This window comes from Belonocnema kinseyi, chromosome 10, assembly GCF_010883055.1.
Source record: "Belonocnema kinseyi isolate 2016_QV_RU_SX_M_011 chromosome 10, B_treatae_v1, whole genome shotgun sequence".
Lineage (NCBI taxonomy): Eukaryota > Metazoa > Arthropoda > Insecta > Hymenoptera > Cynipidae > Belonocnema > Belonocnema kinseyi.
The window spans coordinates 1163772-1175337 of NC_046666.1; the positions used below are offsets into that span (position 1 = coordinate 1163772).

Genomic DNA, 11566 nt, shown 5'->3' on the forward strand with positions numbered 1-11566 from the left:
GGAAGTCGGATACCCCAAAAACCCTCTCATACCAAGTTTCGTACAAATATTTTAAAGTTTTGAAAGTCTTCTCACTATATTGGATTCGCCATTTTGAATTTTGAATTTTCGATATTAAATTCGAATGCAGTGACCCCAAAAACCCCCGGATCCCAAGTTTCATAAAAATGTGTAAAATGCTTGAAATTTCGACCGCCATATTGGATTCTTTACTTAGAATTTTCAAATTTTTACATGAAATTCGTAGTTAGCGAACCCAAAAACCCACTCATGTCAAGTTTCATACGAAGATGTGCGAAATTTCGCCACTATATTTGGTCTGCCATTTTGAGTTTACAAATTTGGACATTAAATTGGAAATCATTGACTCCAAAAAACCCCAGATATAAATTTTCATAAAAATGTGTTAAATGCTTAAAATTTCGGCCGCCATATTGGTTTCGCCATTTTAAATTTACAAATTTTAGACATTAAATTCGATGTCTCTCACCCCAAAAACTCCCGGATACCAAGTTTCATAAAAATGTGTAAAAGATTTGAAATTTTGGCCGCCATATTGGATTCGCGATATTGAATAAAAAAAATTTGACATTAAATTCGATGTTAGTCACTCCAAAAAACCCTGAATACTAATTTTTAAAAAATTATGTAAAAGATTTGGAATGTCGGCCACCATATTGAATCCTTCTATTAAAATGGTCAAATTTGGAAATAAAATTCATAGTCAGCGACCCCAAAAAACCCTCTCATACAAAGTTTCATACAAATATGTAAAAATTTTGAAATTTGATTCGTCATTTTGAATTTTCAAATCTCGATATTAAATTCGAAGTTAGTGACCCTAAAAATCCTAGGACACCAAGTTTCATAAAAATGTGTAAAATGTTTGAAATTTCGGCCGCCATATTGAATTCTTAGAATTTTAAATATTAACATGAATTTTGTATTTGGCGACCCAAAAAACCCACTTATATTAAATTCCATACAAATATGTACAAAATTTCCAAATTTTGCGTAGTTTAGATCCGCCATTTTGAGTTTACAAATTTTAACAGTAAATTGGAAGTCAGATACCCCAAACTCCCTCTCATACCAATATGTCAGAGTTTTTAAAATCTTGTCACCGTATTGGATTCGCCATTTTGAATTTTCAAATTTCGACATTAAATCAAACATCAATCAAGTCAATCAAACATCAAGTTATTGAAATTTTAAGAAAACCTTTAATTATACACTATTTTTTCAATATCTGCTTGAAAAATAGACAAATAGACTTCATGCTATGCTCATTTTCGATAGAATTTTGAGAGCATTTAATACTTTAAAGAAATCAATTTTTAGCTGTGACATATTTAAAATTAAGATGACTTAATCAATCATAAAAAAGAAGTGCATACAAACTTTTGACCTGTAATGTATTTTGCTACAAGTTTTCAAAACTTTGCAACTATTGACACTATTTTTTTGATCCCCGAAGTCAGTCCGAGTTTTATAAACACGATGTTGAATATATTTGTATTTCTTTCCTTGCAGATTGGAGCAGGAGTTATTTGAAAAACCAAAATACTTTAGACCCACCGCTAAGCCCCCGGTGAAATCTAGTTGGGGAGGATTTAATCCAGGGACAATTATAGCAATTCTGGTGGCCCTTTTGGCCGCCCTTTACGTCTCTGCTGCTTTAATGATGCTACGGATTGACAAACTGCACTCTGCATATGTCAACCATCCACTCGCAACTCCAGAGCGATTTACACAGGACCGGCTTTTGCAGTACCTCAATACAAATCTGGATCAAATTGTTAAGGTAAAAAATAGTCGAAGAATGCTCCGCGCACCTATAAAAAAGAGTTTCATAGCCTAATAAGATGTTAAATAAGTCGTTTAAATCTCCTCTCCTTCAGTCGACCTCCTTTCGCCTATTTCTTCACACACAGTTCACCTCCTCTCCCTTCCTCTACTTCTCTTTCCTCCCCTTTTCTTCTAACTTTATCCCACACTTTCCTAACCGCCACTTTCCTGCGCCTCAATTTCCTATCCTACTTCTCTTCTACTCTCCCTTCATTACCTGCTACAACTCACGTATTACCTCTCACTTCGTCTATTACTATCTTCTCTACTTCCCCTCTCTATCCCTACCTTCCTTCTTTACCCACCTGACTTTATTCCGCTACTTTTCCTCTCTTGATCACACTCGCTTCCCTATTACTGCTCATTTATTTACCCTCACCTACTCTCCCAAAATTCTCCCTCCTCTCACATCCCCTACTGCACATCCCTTCCGTTAATCCCTCCTCTTACTTCACTAATCACTTGCCCTACTTCTTCTAGATCCACGCTCATAACTCCCGGGTCCTACCGCTCACTTTTCCTACTTCCCTTCCCACTATTCCTCTCCTCTCACTTTGTCTACTGCCTCTCGCTACCTCTAATATTCGTCCCATTACTCCCCCTCCTTCTCGCTTCTCTGCTTCTCCTCTCATCGATTCTCTCTTAGCCTCTGCCGTCTCTATAATTTTAATAATTTGCTTAAAAATACATTCTTTTTGGATAAAAATGCTAAAAATTGATAAAAATGATACAAGTGTTTGAAAATAAGAATTCGTTTAGTTTAAGAGAACTTTAATCTTTTTTAGACAAAAAAGTATAACTATTTAGTTGAGAATTATACAAATTTTGTTAAAAATACATCCTTTTTAGTTAAAAATTAGTCTTTTTGGATTGAAATTTTTTAATAGAAAATTGAAATATTAAATTTGAAAAATAAATAAATAAATAAAAATTCGTCTGTTTTAAGAGAACTGTCATCTTTTTTACAAAAAAATACAACTAATTGGTTGAGAATTCTACAATTTTGCTAAAAATGTATTCTTTTTGGTTAAAAATTCAGCTTTTAGGATTGAGATTTCAATTTTTTTGTATTAACTTATTTTTTGTTAAAAAAATTCACATTTGGATCCTGAAAAATCAATTGAAATCTTTTTTTGCTGAAAATTCAACTATTGCAAATTATTTTAAAATAAAAATTCGTTTGTTTTAAGAGAACTGTCATATTTTTTAGACAAAGATAACAACTATTTATTTGAGAATTAAACAATTTTGTTAAAAAGACATCCTTTTTGGTTAAAAATTCGTCTTTTTGGATTGAAATATTTTTTAAACAGAAAATTTCAATATAAAACTAAAAAAAAAATAAAAATTCATCTGTTTTGACCGAACTTTCATCTTTTTTAGAAAAAAAATGCAACTATTTGGTTGAGAATTCTACAATTTTGTTAGAAATTTATTCTTTTTGGTTAAAAATTCATCTTTTTGGATTGAGATTTCAATTTTTTTGTATTAACTTAGTTTTTGTTAAAAAAATTCACATTTGGATCCTGAAAAATCAATTGAAATCTTTTTTTGCTGTAAATTCAACTATTGCAAATTATTTTAAAACAAAAATTCGTTTGTTTTAAGAGAACTATCATCTTCTTTAGACAAAGAAAACAATTATTTATTTGAGAATTGAACAATTTTGTTAAAAAGACATCCTTTTTGGTTAAAAATTCGTCTTTTTGGATTGAAATATTTTTTAAACAGAATATTTCAATATAAAACTAAAAAAAAAAAAAAAAAAATTCATCTGTTTTGACCGAACTTTCATCTTTTTTAGAAAAAAAAAATGCAACTATTTGGTTGAGAATTCTACAATTTTGTTAGAAATTTATTCTTTTTGGTTAAAAATTCATCTTTTTGGATTGAGATTTCAATTTTTTTGTATTAACTTATTTTTTGTTAAAAAAATTCACATTTGGATCCTGAAAAATCAATTGAAATATTTTTTTGCTGAAAATTCAACTATTACAAATTATTTTTAAATAAAAATTCGTTTCTTTTAAGAGAATTGTCATCTTCGTAGAGAAAGAAAACAACTATTTATTTGAGAATTAAACAATTTTGTTAAAAAGACATCCTTTTTGGTTAAAAATTCGTCTTTTTGGATTGAAATATTTTTTAAACAGAAAATTTAAATATAAAACTAAGAAAATATATAAAAATTCATCTGTTTTAAGCGAATTTTCATCTTTTTTAGAATAAAAATACAACAATTTAGTTGGGAATTTAAAAATTTTGTTAAAAATTTATCCTTTTTGGTTAAAATTTCATTTTTTTGAATTGAAATTTAAATTTTTTCGTAAAAACTTATATTTTGGTTAAAAATTAATATTTTGATCGTGAAAAGTCAACTGAAATCTTTTTTTTTTTTGCTGAAAATTCAACAATTACAAATTATTTTAAAATAAAAATTCGTTTGTTTTAAGGGAACTATCATCTTCTTTAGACAAAAAAGAACAACTATTTATTTGAGAATTAAATAATTTTGTTAAAAAGACATCCTTTTTGGTTAAAAATTCGTCTTTTTGGATTGAAATTTTTTTAACAGAAAATTTAAATATTAAATTTCAAAAAGAAATAAAAATGCGTCTGCTTTAAGAGAATTTTCATCTTTTTTACAACAACAAAAAAAAAGTACAACTTTGGTTGAGAATTCTACATTTTTCTTAAAAATGTATTCTTTTTGGTTAAAAATTCATCTTTTTGGATTGAGAATTCAATTTTTTTTTATTAACTTATTTTTTGTTAAAAAAATTCATATTTGGATCTTGAAAAGTCAACTGGAATCTTTTTTTGCTGAAAATTCAACTATTACAAATTATTTTTAAATAAAAATTCGTTTCTTTTAAGAGAATTTTCATCTTCGTAGAGAAAGAAAACAACTATTTATTTGAGAATTAAACAATTTTGTTAAAAAGACATCCTTTTTGGTTAAAAATTCGTCTTTTTGGATTGAAATTTTTTCAACAGAAAATTTAAATATTAAATTTAAAAAAAAAAATAAAAATGCGTCTGGTTTAAGAGAACTTTTATCTTTTTTACAAAAAAATACAGCTATTTGGTTGAGAATTCTACAATTTTGTTAGAAATTTATCCTTTTCGGTTAAAATTTCATCTTTTTGAATTGACAATTAAATTTTTTTCGTAAAAACTTATTTCTTGGTTAAAAATTAATATTTTTATCGTGAAAAGTCAACTGAAATCTTTAAATACATAACATTTAACTATTTTATGTTTTTTTAGATATAAAATAAAACTATTTGGTTTAGAATTAAACAATTTGGTTAAAAAGGCATCCTTTTTGGATAAAAATTCGTCTTTTTGGATTGAAAATTAAATTTTCCTCCCAAAAACTTATTTTTGTTTCAAAATTTATATTTTAATCGTGAATTGAAATCTTTTAAGTCGAAAATTTAACTATTTAATTTTTTTAAAATTCGCCTCTTTTTGTAAAATTTTCATTTTTATCGAACAGAAATACAACTGTTTGGTTGAAAATTTAACAATCTTGTTAAAAAATCATGCTAAAAATTGGATGGATGAAAATTTAACTATTTTTTAAAGTTTTTTTAACTCATCTGTTTTAGAAGAAATTGCTTCTTTCTTGAGTCAAAATGTTACTTTTCGGTTGAAAATTCAATTATTTTTTTAAAAGTTTTAATTTTAAAATTCATCTTATTTAGCAGAAATTACATGTTTGTTGGATAAAAATGCAACTGCTTGCTTTGCAAATTCAACTCTTTTTTTTTTAAGTTTTGCTTTTTGATTTTAAAATTCACCTGCTTTAGCGGAAATTGCATCTTTTTCGGATAAACATGCAACTGTTGGTTGAAAATGCAAGGATTTTGTTTAAAAGTCATACTTTTTGGTTGAAAATTCTGTTTTTTTTTTTTTTTTTTGAAAATTAAACTATTTCGTAGAAAATTTACTTTTTATTTAAAATTTATATTTTGTTGTTGAAAAATGAACTAAAATATTTTCTGGGCGAAAGTCAACTTTAAACAAAAATTGTAGTTTTTTAATTAAAAATTCATCTGTTTTAGTACAAATGTCGTCTTTCTTGGATAAAAATGCAACTATTTGGTAGAGAATTCAACTATTTTATAAATAATTCACCATTTTTGGTAAAAAAAAAATACGTCTTTTAGGATGGAAAATTCATTTTTTTTTTTGTAGAAACCTATTTTTTGTTAAAAAATTCATATTTGGATCCTAAAAAGTCAACTGGAATATTTTTTGGCTGAAAATTCAACTATTTAAAAATGTTTGTAAATAAAAATTCGTTTGTCTTAAGAGAGCTTTTATCTGTTTTAGGCAAAAAATATAACAATTTAGTTGAGATTTAAACAATTTTGTTAAAAAGACATCCTTTTTGGTTAAAAATTCGTCTTTTTGGATTGAAAATGAAATTTTCTTCGCAAAAACCTATTTTTATTTCAAAATTTATATTTTAATCGTGAAAAGTCAACTGAAATCTTTTAATATGGAAAATTTAACTATTAAAATCTTTAAAAAATAAAAATTAATTTTTTTAATAGATTTTTTGGTTGAGATTTAAACAATTTGGTTAAAAAGACAGCCTTTTTGGTTAAAATTTCTTCTTTTTTGATTAAAAATTAAATGTTTTTAGCAAAAACTTATTTCTTGTTTCAAAATGTATATTTTGACGGTTAAAAGTCAACTGAATTCTTTTTAAACCGAAAATTTAACTATTTAAAAAATAAATAAAATTAATCTATTTTAAAATAACTTTAATCTTTTTTAGATAAAAAAATACAACTAATTGGTTGGGACTTCTACAATTTTGTTAAAAAGTCATCCTTTTTGGTTAAAAACTCATCTTTTTGTTTTGAAAATTATACTTTTTTCGTAAAAACTTATTTCTTGTTTAAAAATTCATATTTTTATCGTAAAAAGTCAACTGAAGTCTTTTTTAACAGAAAGTTCAACTATTTTTTTGAAAAATTATTTTTTTGATTTAAAAGTTCATCTGTTTTAGTATAAATTTAATTTAATTTAAATGAAAATGCAACTTTTTAGTTAAAAATGAACTATTTTGTTGTTAATTAATTTTTCTTAATTGAAAAATCAACTACTTGGATTAGAGTCAAACTGTATTGTTAGAATTTTTTTTTTATTGAAAATTCATTTCTTTGGTTGAAAACTTAATTGTTTAGCGTTAAAGCCTTTTTTTGTTTAAAATTAATCTTCTAACTGAAAATGTAACTTTCCCAATTTTTAATATTGATATTTTTAAGTTGACAATTCTTCTTTTTTGGTAAAAAAAATGATTTTCTTGGTTTGAAATTTCATTTTTGTTGATTAAAAATGCATCAGTTTCGGAAACAATTGATTTTTTTTTTTTGCTGAAAAGTGATATTTTTTGTTTGAAAATTCAATTTTTGCAGGGAAAATTCGTCTTTTGTCTTAAAGGTTTAATAATTTAGATAAACTTTTATTTATTTCTTGAGTGAAAAAATTTTTATTTGTTGAAAATTTATCCTTTTGCTTTTAAAATTCCTTTTTTTCTTGTATAAATTTCATCTTTTTTGATTGAAATATAAATTATGACACTTTTTTGTTGGGAATTTATCTTATTCGGTTAAAAGTTTCACTATTATGTCAAAAAATTATTTGTTTTGTTAAAAATTCAAGTATTTTGTTAAAAAGTTATCTTTTATGGTAAAAAAGATGATTTTTTTTTTATAAAAATAAATTTAAAAAATGTTTTAATTTTAAATTTGTATCTGAAATACTGTTTTATTCCGATTATAAAAGAATTTATGTTAAATGTACTACAAGATTAAAATGCTGGTATTTGAATATTAATGATCAAGAAAAAAAAAATTTCCAAGTAAAAATCATGGGATTTTGAAAAAATCCACTAAATATTCTTTATACTGATTAAATCAAGTGGGTTCTTTTGAGGCTCATTTTATGGGCCCTTCAGGGTTGCCACAAGACCTGGAAAACTTGAAAAAGTCCAAAGTAAGAAGCCAATTTTGTTTTCCAAAAATAAATATAAATACAAAAAAATGGTCTAAAACATGAATTTTTTATGGGCTCATTAAGGGTGCCGCCCGGGGCTAAGAGAGCCTAAAAAACAGATAAAAAGAGAGAAAAAAAAACTGTTTTCAGGTTCGACAGAGTTTGCAGACGCTCTCGCAACAAATTGTCTCATTGAGTCAAGGCAGCGATGAAGCATCAGTCACTGGTGGGTCCGTTGAACCCGAAGAATCACCAAGTTAGCCCCCGACACCAAATTCTACCAAATACGAGTCTCCCCCGCCTCGCTAGCGTATGAAGCGCCAAACGTATTAATAAATCATCTTTAAAAAAAAAATCGCCAGCAGCTCCTGTTCGACAGGTGGTAAAATTCGCTAAAAATTGCGCGGCTTCAATGTCTTAAACATTGGCATTAAACCTAAAGATTAGCATCTAGAGGTCCGAATCTGAGTTAGGCAGCTCGTCAATTCGCAATCGAAATTCTCGGAGTCTCTACTCGAAGATGTCTAGGCAGCTTGAAAATAGTATTGAATAAGATGAGAATCTTATTATTGAAAATCATTTACACAGGGGAGAGGTCGCGGAATGATGATTTGATTGGGACTTTGGAAGGTAAGAGTAGATAAAAATCCATTCGAGACGTATTTTTTCTTTTCATCCTAGGGGCATTAGTTCACGAAATATCGATGATTGATTTTTACGCTTGCGTCTCTAGTACCGAGGCAAGCAATAAAGCAAAAATATTTTTTTTTTTAGCGCATGACGCTATAGTAGCGAGTCAATTTTAAATGTACATTAAGCGCCTGACGCTATCGTAGCGAGTTAACCAATAAAACAAAAATATTCCTCGAGCGCATGACGCTATAGTAGCTCTGCAGCAGGCGCATAAATACTAAAACTTCGATATCTCGGAAACTAAGGCTCGTAGGATCAAAAGAAAAAATACGTACTTAATGGATTCTGATCTATTTTCACACTGTGAGCTCCTAGAATTTTTGAGCGACTTATTATTGTCAAAGGTACAATTTTTAAACGCCCGCGAGTTGAGGGGTCTCCGTTTTTTCAACTAGTCACAAAAAATCTCTGCTCTCGGCACGAGTGTATAATTGAACAAATCTATGTATAAATAATATTACGTAAATTGATTATACAGTCGCGATTACCGTTCGTTATTAATTATTATGTTTTTCTTTTTAAATAGTGGGGCACTACTAAAAGGCAGCTTTATTTTCAAATAAAAGTCTGTTGCCAAGACGTTCGCATTTGTGAAATATGTTTGAAAAACCACGTCACCTTCCAGGAATGTTAAATTCTTTTTTTAGTTTCCCATTGATTGGAATTGACTTGAAATTTTGGATTTATCGATTCGTGCTTTAATCGGTAGTTTTAGTTTGATTTAAGTAGGGAAAAGTGCCGTCCTTTTTGCAGTTTTATAGGCATTTTTTTTTTAATTCGTTTTCATGGAGGGTGGCGTGATCGACTATGTTTTAAGAGTCGACTTTTTTTTTTTAGTTTTGCCCCATAAAATGTGTGAATCAATTGTGTGATAAGCAGTTGTTTATTGAAAATCGAGAGGTTTTTCAAACTGCTGTTGTGTAATGGGAAAAGATTTTTTAGATAAGACAAAACTAGAGTTGAGTATTTTACTTTGTTGGAAGCTTTTACTCTCTTAAGATTGTAGGATTTAGTATGTGGGAGATTATATACAAATTTTTTAAAATATTGGCTGAATATTTACATGTCGAGAATGTATTTTTAGGGAGGTGTCGACCTTTATTTTTATTTATCCAATTATTTTATTTTAACCTCGTTTTGATTATTATTCTGGAAAATTGAATGGCTGGCATCTCGCTAAAAATAGAATTTCCATCTCTATTTTTGAAAATGCTTTTTGATACTTTCGTTAAATTTTTTAGGGGAGGGATGGAGAGAGAGCTTCGCTTTTAGCGCGACTGTTTTTCCGCAAGAACTCAAAAGGGGATCTAGAAAAAAATTGTTATAATAAAATCTAGCCACATCGGTATCATACTTGTAGGTGTACATAGTTATATAAATTAATCTACAATTATTACAATTGCAATACCTAATCAAAAAGGCACTGCACTATTATTTGTTGTCTTATGTTTTCACAATCGGTTATTATCATTGTTACTTTCACGATTAAAATTTTACCAATTTGGGAAGCGATCCTGTTTTAAATAAATCTAACTTTACAATCAGTTCTTTCTTGTTTTGTTTTTAATTTTTGTAATTTCCTAGCAGTGGTACAAATCTGTAATTTACTCTTCAAAAAGGTATTCTTTTAAATTCAAATGCCTTCAGTCATTGGCCGATTTACAAGTGTTTTTTTTTTTTTTACTAACAATGAGAATTCTTTTTAGCCTAGTACTTTAGAAACAAATTTAAAAAAGTCAATTAAAAAAAATGTCAAACTTTAATTGCAATTTAAATATAAAAAGGCAAATAATTTGTTTATTGTTTAATTTTATTGATGTAAAAAAATAAAACGTTTTCGTATGTTTCACACAAAAAAATGCTTTGTCATCTAATGTGTATTAAATTATACTCTAAAAATGATTAATCTGTAGAAAATTTTTAATAGGTAAACTAGTTTGTCCATTTTTTTACTAAAGTAAAGTCTGTGAATCTATTTTGATAGATATTAGATGCAAAATAATATTATTCCTCGTAAAATTAAAGGAAATTTTGTATCTGTTAACTTAAATTATTCACAACAAAGCTAAATAATAAAAAAAGTAGAAAATATTTTTTTAATAATTAATGAAATGGTCTATTTGTTAAGTTAAATTATTTATAATAAAGCTAAACGTGAGCTGCTAACAATTTTTTTAAGATGCAAAGCCTTAGAAGCTACTGCCGATACATATTAGATTAAAAACTAATAATAAAGAATAATAATTTATCAGTTTTGTTAAAAAAAATAAAATGATAGATTAAACCAATTACTAGCCTTTTTTATATGATTCAACTCTAATTGAAATTGATAATTTAATTAGAAAAACTGACTGGATCAAAGTTTGGTGATTCTACGGTAGGTGCGAATAAAAATTCGCACCAACCGTAGAATCACCTAGAATTAGACATTGGCTTAAACGTCGGATATACAATTTCGGTTGCCAAAGAGTATAAAAACAACCAAATTTCTTATGTCTAAAGTCAGAAATGACGCAAAAATGACATTTTTTCAAAAATAATTATATATTAATAATCTAAGTCAAATAAATATTTTTTTTTTTTGAAAATGCACATCTTTCGTAAATTTGTCTAAAAAGAGGTAGGCTAAAAAGTAAAAACAATATCGCTTTGTATGTTTCCATGAAATTTAATGTTCTTTACAGGGTGACCGTTAATACGAGAAACCGTAAACAAACGGGAATTTTTGGAGATCAGGAAAAATCGGGAAATGAAAGTACATTTTTCTTACCGAGAATTTTACAAAAATTTTCAATTGTGATTCTTCAATTTTAAGCGTAGATTTTCAATTAAAAGTATTTTAAACTGGAGATTTAAAGGCTCAATGAATTAATTGTTTAGTAAATCAATTGTTAATATAAATTAATAAATGATTTTTAAAATTCAATTTTATTTCGATTAAATAATCAAACAATAATCTTCGATAAAAAACGGCCACCCCGTAAATTCACGATTTGCACCACTGATCAGC

At 27.3% G+C, this 11566-nt stretch overlaps 1 protein-coding gene across 1 annotated transcript in view; it reads left to right on the forward strand.

Moving 5' to 3' along the window:
- Positions 1-10254, forward strand: part of LOC117181935 — a 110483-nt gene extending 100229 nt beyond the window's left edge. The window contains exons 7-8 of the mRNA XM_033374959.1: positions 1534-1804; positions 8014-10254. Coding sequence (XP_033230850.1) covers positions 1534-1804; positions 8014-8124 — 382 coding nt within the window. The 3' untranslated portion in view covers positions 8125-10254. The remainder of the gene's footprint in view (positions 1-1533; positions 1805-8013) is intronic.
- The last annotated feature ends 1312 nt before the right edge of the window (positions 10255-11566 follow it).